The 16,236-nt window shown below is 45.7% G+C and overlaps 1 protein-coding gene across 1 annotated transcript in view; it reads left to right on the forward strand.

Moving 5' to 3' along the window:
• antxr1c (ANTXR cell adhesion molecule 1c) overlaps positions 1-15,860 on the forward strand; it is a 30,102-nt gene extending 14,242 nt beyond the window's left edge. Inside the window, exons 10-18 of the mRNA XM_056577682.1 lie at positions 220-318; positions 884-953; positions 4,934-5,012; positions 6,291-6,386; positions 6,810-6,848; positions 8,667-8,765; positions 9,022-9,189; positions 9,790-9,870; positions 15,588-15,860. Of these exons, the coding sequence (XP_056433657.1) occupies positions 220-318; positions 884-953; positions 4,934-5,012; positions 6,291-6,386; positions 6,810-6,848; positions 8,667-8,765; positions 9,022-9,189; positions 9,790-9,870; positions 15,588-15,860 (1,004 nt within the window). The remainder of the gene's footprint in view (positions 1-219; positions 319-883; positions 954-4,933; positions 5,013-6,290; positions 6,387-6,809; positions 6,849-8,666; positions 8,766-9,021; positions 9,190-9,789; positions 9,871-15,587) is intronic.
• The last annotated feature ends 376 nt before the right edge of the window (positions 15,861-16,236 follow it).

The following is a 16,236-nucleotide window of genomic DNA, read 5'->3' on the forward strand; positions in this document are numbered from 1 at the left end:
TAATGTGTAACTTTGCAATGATTGAGGTCATAGTCTAGAGAATTAAAAAGCACAGTATTTAACGTTTATGGGTTTGAGTGGTCACTCGGTAATTGGGTATCAAGTGTCTTCATTCAAAGAGTTCTTGAATGTCACTGTCATTTCCTCTGACTTTAAGTCTTTCTGGATATTATTGTTCAAATCTTTTCGACTTCACAATGTAAAAAATGTCATCCTCAGAATCATTTCAAGTGGTGGTGAGAGGCAATGGCTTCCTCCATGCGCGAAATATCGACCAGGTGCTCTGCAGCTTCAAAGTCAATGACACCATTACTATAAGTAAGTAAATCATGACCTTACTGTGTAGTGCAATAAACACACATGCTGGACACACTATGGGAACTCTGTATTTCCTCACACGCATTATGAACAGTTCTCAAATGAACATGAAACATCTTAGGGGATAACGGTAGAACTCAATATATCAATATATCAATATTTCCATGGTAGGGAGTACTGTAAATCCCGTACCAGATTCTACAGACTACAAGTCTTAAACGTTTGTTTTCCGACTGCACTGCTGGGGTCGAGTGATATGGCCAGACCGCTGATTGGTTAGTCTATAAATAAAGATTTAAATGGTAAATATAAACAATTATGTACAATATTAGGCAGTAGACTAAGCTTGTTTGCACAGATAACTTCTCACAGACAATTCATACCTCAGGGTCTGTTTTGCGGCAGAAACAGATACACGTGGGTACTGGGTACAATGGGTACCATGCCGTACACTTGGTACAATGTGAACAATGCCATGTAGAGGCGCCTTAAGGATTGAAATTTGAAAAGGAATGGTTATTCATCCAGATGTTTGTTCATTCCTTCCCCCCCCCCCCCCCCCCAGATGAGAAACCAGCCCAGGTGGAGGACACCTTCCTGCTGTGTCCTGCCCCCGTCATCGGGGAAATCGGGAAGTAAGTACACTGGTGGATTGGCTTGGGATCCCTTGGGAATTTCATGCAGAAATGTACAAGGACAATGGCTTTTATTGCCTAAAAATGGTGTCATGCGATCACGAAGATCGTGATTGCAATGCCCCAAAAGTTCTTAAAAATAAAACTGAAGTGCCCCTTTTAGTAGTCGCTTCAGCGGTTCATTTTGACGTCTGAGTGCGACAGAGGGTTTGGTTCCTCTGACACTTTTAGTGCAACGCCATGGTGTGTGTGGGTGTGTGGAGCCTCATCTGGCCAGCTGTTGATGTTAATGTAACCCTTGAGAGAGGCATAAGCTTCTCGCATTGTTATAGGTCATGAAATGTAGTGATTGTATGTCTGATACCATACCATAGAATACCACATGCTCGGTCTCTCAATGGGAGAGAAAGGCAGAGAGATGGCCTAAGAGAGAGAAAGACAGATAGCCAGAGAAAGAGAGAGAACTTCTGTTCAAACCTTTTAAAGCTAGAAAAGTTTTAAAGCTAGTCCAGCAGTTCAATTCCCTCCACTTCGTCCCTTTCCCATTTGCCATTCTTGATTTATAAATTAGTTTTAAGTAAATATAAACACTACTGAAAGTTCAGTGGAGAGGAAGAGGACGAGAGACTTTTAAAGTAAACAGTAGATATTTCACCAGCCAGTGAGAATGCCTGCTGACCTCGGAGCGTGTCGAAAGCCACTGTCAATATTAAGAACAGGGTCTTAAACCAGGGGGACACTCTGTGCTCCTCTGAGGTGCATAGAGGTCTCTCTTTCTCTCTTTCCCAACTTGTTTTTCCTTTTTGGGTATCGTTGTGATCCGTGAAGATAAGCCTCGAGCTGAACCCCCCCCACCACGGCGCGCTGTCCATCTCTCCGCATCCTCCACCTCCCTCCATCTTGGGCTTTGGTCTCTGGGAGATCCAGCCGAAGCAACGCTCCCCTACCTCAAACCCCCCCTCCCACCCCGCCCTCGTCCAGCACGCTCCAACTCACAGTCTCTGATGCACACAGACACAAACACACAACACAAACACACACATACACAAGAACACGTATAAACAGCTATCCCCCCCCCCCAATCTATCTGCTCTCTGTCTAGTGCTGTGATCAAAGAGTCAGCCCTCTCACGTGTGTGTGTGTGTGTGTGTGTGTGTGTGTGTGTGTGTGTGTGTGTGTGTGTGTGTGTGTGTGTGTGTGTGTGTGTGTGTGTGTGTGTGTGTGTGTGTGTGTGTGTGTGCGTGTGTGTGTGTGTCTTTCATCTGGTCGTCTAACTCCCTCACCGCCCACCATCCTGAAGTGACCGACGTCATCTTGCTCTCTCTAATCAGTACTGAACTCCCCCCTCTGTCTCTCTCCCTGTCTCGTTCCCTCTCCTTCTTTGTCTCTCTCTCTAATCTGCTGTGCTGTTTGTTTCCTATATCCCTCTCTGTCTCCCCCTCATATTCTCTGTGTCTGATCCCTCTCTTTGCCCATCTTTTGTGTCTCTCTGTACTGCTGTTATTTTCCCTCTCTCCCCCTGTCTGTCTATGTCTCTCTCCCCCCTCTTTCCATCTCCTCGGCCATCTTTTTCTAATCAGAGATCATTTATCACCAGATGAACCCCAATGTTACACACATGCAGCAACACGCATGCGACAGGTATCCTCTTACCAGAGGAAAGGGGCCAAGCCTGTTTAAACCCATGCACACACACAGACCCTTTTGCTAGCACGCATATCGGAAGTACGTGCACACACGTTTTAGCACAAGTTTGAGAAACAATCGAAGTCTATACTACACACCTGGCACCGGATATGACATGACCATTCACGTAAACTGGGCATACGCGGGGGTAAACAGGAAGCAGCTGTTAGTTGGGGGTAAATCAAGTCAGATGTTGTTTGTTTTCTTCCGGAAAAGAGTCACGTGACTGGGGCGTGACCAATCAGGGTAGCACCCGTCGTGATTGATATGCGCAAATCGGGAGGTGAACGGGGGCATCAAGCCATCATTCTCAAAAGTCTCAGTTTCAGCCTGTGCAGACTAAAGGGCCATCCCAGAGTTTCTCAAACTATAACGATTTCAACAGCATTTCCAAAAGACTAAAGAGTTTGAGAACTTAAGGGTTCTCTAAGTAGAGTAGTGAAGACACACATTAGGAGTGCGGAAAGATACAAATGTGGATGTGGCCTTAGTTGAAGCCACGCGAACAGGGCTGCGCTCCGGTGAAAAAACACACACACACACACACACACACACACACACAAAAAAACACCCCAGACCCTGTTTTGAAGTTTAAAAACCCTAGTCCCCAGCTGGTTGTTGTCAATGAGGTATGCTGCTCATCGTTGACTTAACTTACTTAGTCTCTCTCTCCATCTCTCTGTCTCTCTCTCCATCTCTCTGTCTCTCTGTCTCTCTCTCTCTCTGTCTCTCGCTCAGTCTCTCTCTTTCTGTCTCACAATAAACAAGCTCTGCACAGGCTGTACCATGGGGAAATAAAGGGTGGGCGTTTTTTTTCTTCGGTGTGATCGGTTCCTTAGTCTCTCTTCTCTTACTCAAACTGGCTGTCGTCTGGCACCATGCAACACGTACATGATAACACACACACCCTCACGCACACCTCTCTAGGCAGGTCAGAGACAGAGCAGAAACAGCTTATCCCTCCATAAAGCTTTCATCTCAGAGTTAAGGCCCCTTCTTGTATGTGTTTATGCGTGTGTGTGTGTGTGTGTGTGTGTGTGTGTGTGTGTGTGTGTGTGTGTGTGTGTGTGTGTGTGTGTGTGTGTGTGTGTGTGTGTGTGTGTGTGTGTGTGTGTGTGTGTGTGTGTGTGTGTGTGCATACGTGCGTGCATACGTGCGTGGGTGTATTTTCGGGAGCCGGGACACATGTTTCACTTGGGTCACTAAGATCACAGTCCGATTCCCAGAAATGTTTCCACTCCAACTCGCCACCTAATGGGGATTTTGATGATTTCACATGTGGTCCGTTAGGTTCCTGAAAGGGCTTTTGGCCCTTCCTGAGGTTTTGAATCTGGCCGAGCAGGATCTTGTTATAACAGCGTTTGTCCCTGTTGATGGATGCAAAACGAGATATTTCCCTTTTGGATGTGCGGGATGTTTAGCCCTGACCCACTCAAACTCACTCCGCTCCGCCACTGTTTTGAACTTCCCTTCTCATGCTGTGAAACCCTCAAATGATAAATAATTTTTTTTAAATGATATTCTGAAAGACGTCGGATAATATAAGCCTTTTTGTGGAAAAACAGAAAAAAAAACATCTTGAATCCATTTCGGTTTTGGACTGGCCACCGAGAGGATTAGAAGGGAGTTTAATCACTCAAAGCATTTGGAAGAATTGGAGTGCGCAGCACATATCTTCATTGATAGGAATCCACATTGATACATCAGACATGTTTTTGGATCCCAAATGTCGAATTGTGAATGTTGAAATGTTGAATTTGTGTGAAGGATCGGTCTAACTGTAAAAAATTACAAACAAAATGTTCCATTTAGTATATATTTTCCCCAGTCAGGACTTGTGAGATGACCCTTTCTCAGGGTCGTTGGGGAGTTCCTTTTCAGTGTTATTGAGTCCTCTACTGTAAGCAATTTTAGTTGTTTTGGTTAAGCTGGCTGCATGAGTAGTTCTGTATGTACAGCTTGGCATATCAGAATGCCCAGTGCCTGCGCGACAGACAATAAAACAAAATCAGCCATGCGTGGGCTTGTTTGGGGCTCTCACACAACAGGCTCCTCGTAGTACTGTTTGTGTTATGATTGTATTTGTGTTTACAATTCAATGGTTATTTAGCAAAGAGGCACTCATTTCAGAGACATTAAGGGTCAGGTGAGGGCATCTTGCTCAAGGATGCTTACAGGTTAGGCTGCAGACATGGGAATTGAACCCAGCACCTTTTCTGCTGGACGTCGACCACCCCAACCACTGTCCTGCTCTGATACTGTTTTCCTGTGTGTTTGCTGTGGTTTTCTCCAAGGGTGATTTATCTGCAAGTCAGCATGAACGACGGTCTGTCTTTCATCACCAGTAACGTGCACGTCACCACTACAGAGTGTGTAAGTATACGCTATGCTAATGTCATGTAATGTCAATGTAATGGCCTCATGCTCGTGCACACGGTCTGCTTCATCTGTTGATCCCTCCTGTTCCTAGTTAAGTCCAAGTTCATGTTAATATCACTTTAGGAATGCATGGTGTTCATTATAGCATAATAGCTTCATCTGTTTGAATTATGAAATTTCTTTGGTTTGAAGAAATACGATTTGAGATCTGAATCTTGGAACGGATTGCATAGAAAAAAAACAAATGAAATCAGTCCATTCTCCTCTTCCAATCCTCCTGGATCACATGTTTTCCCTCAGATGAAGCAACATGGTTTCTCTCATGCTTGATGAAGTGACAATACATTCAAATATACATTTAACCTCATCCTCGACCCCCCCACACTCTCTCCACCACACTCATCCAAAACCAACCACTCCCTCCCTTTGAAGAGACACCCCACTCCCAATATGACATCATATCCCGGGATTGGGTCCATGGAGAATTTGGGATATAGAAGCCCTGATTAGACACGCTAAAACAATTAGCAACGTGTGTTCATGGCATTTGACCACAATGGTGTTTGCTTCAAGAATACCCTCACAGGGTTTACCGTTCTATGGTCTCCATCGCTACAGTGGTACGATACTGTTATTAGGAGATACTGAATGTTCTGGTGTAAACAAAATATGACTTACATGTTTCTTTCTGCTTTCTTTGTCATGCAAATGGTACTATAACTAGGATGTAGCAAGACTATAACCTATTTGATTGGCGGTCTAAACTATGATCTAATAAACCAATAAATCCTCCATTTCCAATTCAATTTGGTAAACTAAAACACCCATGAGCAGAAACGATGCATGCTGATTTACAAGGAAACTCTTAAAAAAATAATATTTAAACGTTTGACAGCGGAAAAATTAAACCAGATGTGATCTACAGTTGGCGGTCTGTAATAAAAACATCTTCGCCAGATTTGTCTCATTTTGAATCAGTTTACTTTTTGAAAATAAAACAACTGATATATTAGTGTGTTTTTTTAATAAAGGGCAAGTATACATTATCTATACAAGGACATGGATACATCCCAGTTCTATGGATATAACATGTAACACTATTAGTACTGTACTAATGCGACTATTGTGTTTATGATATGTTTATTAATGTTGGCGTGTGTGTGTGTGTGTGTGTGTGTGTGTGTGTGTGTGTGTGTGTGTGTGTGTGTGTGTGTGTGTGTGTGTGTGTGTGTGTGTGTGTGTGTGTGTGTGTGTGTGTGTGTGTGTGTGTAGTTTGACGGCACCATTCTGTTGATCACCCTGCTGGTGCTGTTCATGCTGCTGGCCATGCTCTTCATGTGGTGGTTCTGGCCGCTCTGCTGCACTTTGGTGGGTCACAGAAACAATTCCAAGACAACACTCTGAGGACAACCAATGTCACCATAACGCCATTACGATTAACAACCCACTATCACAATCTTTCATTGCCCCTCATAACGACATACCGTTGGCTGACAGCTGCCCCATTTACAACCCTAACCGGAAATTGTGTTTATGTGTCTCTGAGCAAGGCCAAGAAGAGGTTCTTGATTATATTAGAAACTAAGGCAGCTAAAATTAAAAATTGAATTCACTCTTGAAACTCTTGTAACAACACTCCAGGTTGAATCCCAACCTTTAACCAACAGTATAAGTGTTAGATCCATGTGAAGTGATGTTGGCCCAGTGGTGATGGCCGAACTACATGTGTGACTACATGTGTGTGTACTGGTTCTGATTGTAAAGCCTCTCTTCTTCTTTCTCTCGTCTCAGGTGATCAAGGAACCGCTACCCCCTCCTCCCCCAGAGCCTGTAAGTACACACACACACACACACACACACACATGCACACACACACACACACACACACACACACACACACACACACAGATCACGCACTCACACACACACACACACACACACACACACACACACACACACACACACACACACACACACACACACACACACACACACACACACACACACACACACACACACACACACACACACGCGCACGCACACACACATAGATACACGCACTCACACACACACACACACGCACACACACAAAAACACATGCACATGCATGCAAACACATGCACACATACAAACATGCGCGCACAAACACACACACACACATACACGATATATGCACGCACAGGAATATACAGTCACAAAACCCGTCACCCAACACAAAAATACGTACACAGGCATTTCAGGAGTCTGGCATAGCCGTTTACTGGAAAATACCAAAAAAGATTAGGCGGAAGATGATTAATGAAGTTGACTTTGCGGTGTATCGCTTACTGAACACACCACAGGGCACGCTGGGGGCGGAATTAGAACACAAAGAAGAGTGATCCAAGCACTTTCTGTCCCAATTTAGATATAAATATGGAGGGAAAAACAATGTCAGTATATATAAATATATTTATGTATAGTATTGTCGTTTTTCTTATTATTTTTCTCTCCCTCACTTCAACATCATATATGTGTAGTCTACGAGAGTAAGAGACAGTCAGAGAGAGAGAAATATTAAATATAGTCTTAGAGTGGCTCTCTCACTCAGATTGATGTAACTAGATCCTATGTGTAGTCTGAGAGAGAGAGAGAGAGAGAGAGAGAGAGAGAGAGAGAGAGAGAGAGAGAGAGAGAGAGAGAGAGAGAGAGAGAGAGAGAGAGAGAGAGAGGAGAGAGAGAGAGAGAGAGAGAGAGAGAGAGAGAGAGAGAGAGAGAGAGAGAGAGAGAGAGAGAGAGAGAGAGAGAGAAATAAACTATCAGACTATATGTAGTTTATCTCCCCATCTTGTCTGTCTCAAGAACCATATACATACACATACACTTATAGTGTAAACTTGGCACGCATACACAGTAAGTAAAATCTGAATATTATAAATGTGAACCCAATAAACCCCTTTATCAGTCTGGGCCCGTGGTTGAGGTTTCACTAGAATGTGCTGGCACATGTGTGTTCAGGGTCTGATCCCATGATAAATGGTGGAAATATACACGACTGAATCCATTGCTGGAGTGAAATGCTTTCTATTATCTTAAGTATGTCAAGATCCTGTGGACATTTTTCATTATTTTTTCATTATTTTTTCATCGAGTGACAGAGCACTTCACCCTGACAGATATTCGTCAGGGGGCTGAAACTGATTTTATGTTCTCTCTGATCTGGCCACCATAAATCTATTCAAAGCATCTGTTCGAGTGTGTCGAACGTCACGAACGAAGCTTCGGACAAATCAGGAATTCTGAAAACTGCAATGCTGCACATTGACATGTGCATGCATACACATACATACAGAAAGGCAACGGCCGCACAGTGCCAGAGCTTGGTTATGATTACACAATGAGCAGATAAGTAAGGATAAACTAACGTTATTAATCCCATCTGGAAAATGTGGGAGTCGCAGAGGCAGAATTATTCTACTTTGAATGACCAAATAAAAAAACATCTGTCGATATTACGATTAGCATTTGTGAGACGTAAACACAGAATCTCCTCGTTATTAACCATTGCGGCGACCGTTGTGATGTGCGAACCCAAACACCTAACCATGATATGCTAAGTCGGTGACACGCTCTACACCAGCTGACGGTTAGCGATCTGTGTTTCACCAGGAGTCGGACGACGAGGACGGCCTCCCCAAGAAGAAGTGGCCCACCGTGGACGCCTCGTACTACGGGGGCAGGGGGGTCGGGGGCATCAAGAGGATGGAGGTGAGGATCCAAAGACCCACCTGACTGACCGCAAGGCCCGGTCTAGTGCCCGACCATGTCATGCACGCAAGCTATGGTTTACTCGACCAGCGCTGTCCTTTATAATCGATCGTCTCCAAGCGTTTATCATACTAATCCCATGGTATACAAGATCTCCAGTCCAGTGATTTATGAATGGGAGTACTAACAGTGAGCACGTGAGGGGGTTTTGGAAAGCATTACGCACCGGCATCACTGCAGTGTTTGTTGACTGCAGGTACGCTGGGGGGGGAAGGGGTCGACCGAAGAGGGCGCCAAGCTGGAGAAACCCAAGAACGCCGTGGTCAAAATGCCCGATCAGGAGTACGAGCCCTTTGAGCCCAAACCGAAGAAATCTCACAACAGGAAGGCCCCTCAGGACAGGAAATGGTACACACCCATACAGGTAAAGAAACACGCTCACAACCCGAAATCATAAGGATATACTGTTCATATATTTATGTATATCTTTCATGTTTAGAGCATTCTATCACCCAAGCGACCTCAGATAAATTCAGGCGAAGGGATAAGGGGTGTCTTGCTCTTGGGTGCCCGTACAGATACGCTGCAGACTTCGGGAATCCAACCAGGTCCCTTCCGTCTGGGAGTGGAACACCATAGCCCCCCTGCCCCATCCTGATCATTGAAGTTATAAAATAATACACAACAGGAAATGGAAACAAGCTCACGTCGATATAGAAACACAGGACAGGAAACTACAGTACAAACCCATTGAGATAAGAAAACAGAACTCCATGGATGGACTGAAGGAACAATGTTGACACTTCTCTTTGGCTGGAGAGCCCTCTCCCAATGGAGGCCAGATGTGGCTTCCCTTTTTTTTTTTTTTTTTCTTGCCAGGTTATTCATCATTTATCTCATAAACAAAAAATAATCTGTTCAGTGGAAAATAATTTCTTACTTTCATGAGTGAAGCAATGGGGAAATATCCAAACGCAGCTGGTGATTGGACAAAACACTCACTTCCTCTCCTGTTCTTTCGCAGGGTAAACTGGACGCTATCTGGGCGCTGTTTCGCCGTGGTTACGACCAGGTGTCTCTGATGAGGCCTCAACCTGGAGATCATGTAAGTACTGCCTTCACAACGACAAAAGCAGCCATGCACTGCACCACGGGAGGGGGGGGGGGGGGTTAAGAAACATGGCTTCTGCAATGCTTTTGTTGGCCTCACCTTAAAACCATCCAGGGGGTGACACCAGACTCTGTCCTTCCATTCCTCCCTCCCCACCTCCCCTTCCTAGCTCTCCTCCTCCTCCTACTCTTCCTAGTGCTGTTATGTTTCTGTAATAGGAGCTGTTTTCTGGAAGTGGCTGTAAGGGCCATGTCGGGACACACATCATTTCACTGTTTTACCCTAACCCTAATCTTCACCCTCTTCGACTGAATTCTTTACTTCATCAACAGAAACCACAGGGAGCCCACCCCCCATATCCCCCCCCCCGTGGTTTCTGTACTGACTGATGACTTCCTTTCTGACTCTACCTCTGTCCATCAGTGGACTGACTGATTGTTACGTCTCTCTCTCTCTCTCTCTCTCTCTCTCTCTCTCTCTCTCTCTCTCTCTCTCTCTCTCTCTCTCTCTCTCTCTCTCTCTCTCTCTCTCTCTCTCTCTCTCTCTCTCTCTCTCTCTCTCTCTCTCTCTCTCTCTCTCTCTCTCTCTCTCTCTCTCTCTCTCTCTCTCTCTCTCTCTCCCCCCCTTGTTTGGCTCTGTCCGTCTACCACACACCTTAGTTGGCTCGTTCTCTTTCTCCCTTTTGATTTCCATTTCTTTCTCTCTATCTCTCTCTCTCTCTCTCTCTCTTTCTCTCTCTCTCTCGCACACCTTGGTTGGGCCATTACCAACTGCCAGCCAGACACCCCACTCCTACCCAAAGTTAGAGACAATAAAGTGGATAGAAAGCAGACACTTGGCCCCCATCCACACATAAGTGTGTGTGGATGTGTGCGGATCTGAATCACTCACAACCGCATCTGCTATTGAAAGCCTTGTCTGCGCTAAACAAGAAACATATTGAATGAAGTGCGCTCCCGCGTTGTGCATGATGCTATGTTATCAACCTGGGTGCACTTTTCAACTGTGAAAAATGCTATGATTTATCTGGCCTATCATCATAGGCTTAACTTTAGCTAGCTTAATATAGTAGTCCTATAATCCAGGGCCTGGTGATTCTATTCATTAATCACTGATGTGTTTATTAAGCATGGCACATGAAACACACAGTGGAGAGAAAGCAGAAGCCCTTTTCACACCGGGTCCGTTCTTTCTGAATTTGAGTTATTTGTAGCAAACCTGAAAAAAAATGTAAAAAAGGAATTTCAATCCTACTCAGTGTCCCGTTGAGTATCCACGAGGTAGAGTTCATTCTTTTTTTCTCGCTTTATATTCTCACTACAGCCCCCATACTCCATGTTGTTTTCTTCATCTCCACCTCCCCTGTTGTTCCTCCTAACAGCAGAACCTCTCCCCCCGCTGGGCACCTCGTTAAAACCATGCCTGATTTGCAGAAAATATCCAACAGCCTTGTGTTTAATTTGAATTCCACCGCTTAAAACTCGTGTTTTCTTGGCACTTTGGCGTTAGTCACCTTTAGTCACCACTCACCAGGGCCCACGCCGGGTCCCGTTTCAAAACAAAGACTCGACCAGACGAGGCGATTCACGGGAGTCCATCTGAAACCTGCCGAGTGAGGTTAAGGGGGAAACCACATCTTGTAATAGACATCTGATCGAGCACCTGGATCGTTTAGTCATGTCTGGAATGATGCTGTCACCCGCATACTTGTATTTTTTCTTCTTCTGCGGTTTGTTACAAGGCACTAGGAAAATGTTCCAAGGCCAGCAGTCCTGGCTGAAATACAGTTATTGGGATATTGGTCCAAAAATGTAAGCGTATATTCGTTCCCGCGTATATTAAGTGTTGTCTTTGTATATCCCTCAGGCAACCAGGATATCTGTATCTAAGTATGGAGTCAGGCTTTTAGGTTATCGGAAAAATGGCCAATGACGAGAATGAATGGAAATGCTTTGTAACACAGAATCGTGCACAAACAGATGCGCGTGCACATACACACACATCGAACCCAAGAACGCACATCAATAAACACAGACACAGGCTGGTCTTTGAATCGCTCACAGAATCATCCGGATTGTCTTGGAAGTTCTGCTGTGGTGATGTCATTTGTTGCCGTCGGGTTTTTTCAACTCATCGTTGGTTGCCATGGAGATGGCTGAATGGCACGCTTTGAGGGAGCCCCCTAGTTCGTAAAACTGTACAGTATGACGATGAATACGGCCTCAGTGACTCTTAAAGCCCCCCCAGACAGAGACCCATGCACCGGTTGACCCCCCCCCCCCCCCCCGTTTCTATCAGCCCTACAGTGGCGTCCATTGTGAACTCCCTCCTTTATACATGAGCCGGCTTCCATTGGAAACTAGCATTAAAAGTGAGGAACGTTTCGTACTGTCGGAAGGGGGTTCTGAGATGGCTTACACTTCCCGGTATGTGTCCAGCATTGGTTAACGGTTATACAGATGTACCGTTTTCTATTTCATCCACAAAACAAACAAAAGCAGAGTTCAGTGAAATTGGTTTTGTAGCCTAGCCCTCTCCCTCTCTGCTTCCCCACCTCACCCTTCCCCACTGCAGAATTATGTGGTTCCCCCCCCCCCCCTTCCACCGCTCTCCTTTAAACTCACTAACCTCTCTCTCATTCTCTCGCTCTCTCTCACTCTGTCTCTCTCTCTTTCTCTCTGTTTGCTTAGTGTAAGGGATTTACCCAATAAAGTACAGCATGGTACAGACTTGTGTGTGTGTGTGTGTGTGTGTGATGTGTGTGTAGGCGAGTGTGTGCCTGCATGCACGTGTATGTTTGTGTGTGCCTACTTGAGAGCATAATCTTGCTGAACTGGGTTGTTGATGCAAGCATACACAAATTCTCACAAAAAAACACACACACACACACACACACACACACACACACACACACACACACACACACACACACACACACACACACACACACACACACACACACACACACACACACACACACACACACACACACACACACCGTTGCGATCCCTCCCTTCCACACGCTCATGCCCATAAAGTCCTCTCAGGGTTTAGTGCCTTTCTAGCATGGACACCACATTATCATAGCGTCATGATTAGCAGGAAATAGATCTTACAGTACGAAGCCAGAGCTTTGGGTCGTTTTATGCGAGAATGCGTCATCATCAAACCTCATCCTTCACACCGCCGGTGGGTGGCTGACATAGCGCCTGCCGCCCAGATCCTTCGGCTCAGAGGCTCAACGCCAGACTCACCCTCCATTATGGGGCTCATATCCATTTAAACAGGGCTGGCCTGTCCCCCTCTCTCTAGCTGTTTAACTGATGTTTTATTTTACTTATTCGCTTCTCATTCGCGTCTGTGAGTGAAAAAGTACATCTTACTCAATTTGTCCTTTGTTATCAGGTTTCTCCCTCATTTTTGTACTTTACTGTATCGTCTCTCTCTCTATCGTCTCTCTCTCTCTCTCTCTCTCTCTCTCTCTATCGTCTCTCTCTCTCTCTCTCTCTCTCTCTCTCTCTCTCGCTCTCTCGCTCTCTCTCGTCCACACATGGTTAAGTGTCTTTTAAGTATATGAGGTCACATCCCGGGCAGGACTCCACAACTTTCAGATCTGTCTCCACTGAAAGACCACATCTCACACACACATGCACACGCATGCTCTCTCTGCCTGTAACTCATTTACACACAACTCACAGACACAGACCATGCACGCACCCGGTCTCTCCCTCTCTACCTCACACACACTATCACACACACTGCACCATACACATTAAGACTCATGCATGACACATGCACACACACACACGGTCTCTCACTCTCTACCTCACACTCACACACACACTCACACACACGCACTCACTCACACAAAGACCACACATTATCTACCTCCCACTCACAGACATGCAACCACACCCATTCTCTGCCTCTCTCTACCTCACACACACACACGCGCACACACACACAGTCTGCCAGACGTAGCCAGGGGTTTACAACCTTGGCCAGACAGTAGACAGTGGAAGAGGTCAGTTCTATACACGCTGTATGGCTTTCCTTGGTTTGGGAAGGCAGCAGAACATAGAGACCAGCTGAAGGTTCAAAGGCATGAGTCCACCGCCAACTCCTTTCATCGTACGCACACCGACATGCTCACAAAGGAAAACTTATATAATTTCCAAACTACACTCTATATGTTTCTGCCAGTACAGAGCATGGTAGAGGGTTAATTGTGTGATGTTGCAGCACTTGAGGTGGTCTGCTTGAGTGGAATAGTGTTTAAGAATAAAGGTAAACAGAGATGGGAAGATGTATATATTCTTAAGGTTTGAATTCTTCCTCAACTAACTCCGCTCACATTATCAATGTCCCAGGAACGTAGTTAATAGTGCTGAGCTTGTGGTGACGAAATATAAGGTAGTCTGACTGTTCCTCTATGAGCCCTTTAGCCCATAGATGTTCTGGAAAATTTCCTGTCAAATGACCTGAGACCCAAACTACAAATCAGGCAGGTTTTGAAACACTACACATTCAAGTCAGCATTGAGTTGTTTCCATACAGAAGCGCTGTCCGACATACCGTTTTCTTTGTCCACTATTAGGCAAGGAATCGCAAATAGAATGAACTAACATTAATACGGCGAGCAATGGAAATATATTAGCATAACCTAGAGCATAACTTGGTGACCTTATGAACCCTCAACAGAAAAAAAAAAAGATAAAGTGGATTTCAGCATTCCAGGTTAAAGGATTTAAAATACAATCCCATCTGAATAACTACCTTGCACAACTATATTTACTGTAAAACTGGTACTTATCAGACCATTACTTTTTTACCCAGACGGCTGAAAGTGAGGTTGTTTTTTTTCCAAGAATTCCTTGGGAGGATTTAGCTATTAGTGAATGTTCAGCACACACACACACACACACACAAACACACACACACACACGCACACACAAGCACACACACACACACACACCACGATGTGGCATTTCCCCCTCAGGCATCCAACGTTCGTATTGGATCTCGCTCACTATCCACAGATATTCAGTGGAAGGACCTTCCATGGGTTGAAGATAAATGTTTTTGAGGAATTCGATCCCAGAAGAGACCTTGTAGATATGCCCCTCTTTTCTAGTCCGGAAAGGCCAGACTGGGTTTGTGTGGACACAATTATGGGTCTTGGGTTTTTTGTGTGGCTGATTTACAAGTTGGGGATGAAAAGAATGAGTTCCTACTGACGACTGTCATTTCCTGTTCATCGCATGGTCTCTGGCAATGGGACAATTGTGCATTTGTGTCTATATACTAGCGTCCTTTTATGTGCAAGAGTGTGTGTCTCATCCTGCCATTTCCAGACAGACATAAACCACTGATGATGTATAATGCTCTGGATGAGTACAGTGGCTGGGAACAGTTGGTTAGTGAGTCCGAAAGTCTGCTGCGGGTGGGATCAAATCTGCATGCAGACAGAAAGGTGTACAGACATACGGACAGGCTATTGATTGACAGACGGGCAGACCAACTGACAGAGAAACTACTGTATCATAAGGCCTGAAACAGGCCTCCTAGTCTTCTGTCACATGTGCGATGTGCCAACTGCATTCAGTTAACCTGTGTGTTTCCTCTCTCTCCCTCTCTGTATCTCTCCCTCTCTCTCTCTCTCTGTATCTCTTCCTCTCTCTCTCTCTCTCTCTCTCTCTCTCTCTCTCAAGGGCCGCTGCATCAACTTCACCCGCGTGAAGGACGAGGCGGCCGCCGGCGCCAACGCCAGGGCCCCGCCCCCCCGCACGCCCAGCCACACCCCCTCCCCTCCGCCGCCGGACTACCACCCCGTGACCCGCACGCCCACGCCGCCGCAGCTGAGCAGCCCGCCGGCCAGGCTGCCCCCGATGGGGCAGATGCCCCTGGGACCCCCGCCCTCCCGCACCCCCCCGGGACTCCCCGGCCCCCCGCCCTCCAGGCCCCCACCCAGCCTGCAGCTCTAGACCAAAGGGAGGCAGGAACAGAGAGGGGAGAGAAATAGAGTGAAAGGAGAGGGAATGATGCTGACCGCCTCCCCCCCACCCCCACCCCCACGAACAACCTCTTCATTATAAGCCGACCCCCCAACACGTCCTACACGGCTATCAGTTCGATGCCGATGGACCACCCAGCCAGAAATACTCCAACAACATCTACTAAAGATGATTATCAAAACAGATACAAAATCTGTCCAAAAGTCATGGAGCTCTTCGTTTATTTTTGGCACGGATCTGATCCAATTTTGCAGCTATTCTTGTAAAATATAATATTTTATAGCTTGTTAGCATCCACTTCCATGTATCCAAATACGGATTACTATGTGGTGAACTAGTTATTCAT

The sequence above is a fragment of the Gadus chalcogrammus genome, chromosome 18 (genome assembly GCF_026213295.1).
Source record: "Gadus chalcogrammus isolate NIFS_2021 chromosome 18, NIFS_Gcha_1.0, whole genome shotgun sequence".
NCBI classification, from domain to species: Eukaryota; Metazoa; Chordata; class Actinopteri; order Gadiformes; family Gadidae; genus Gadus; species Gadus chalcogrammus.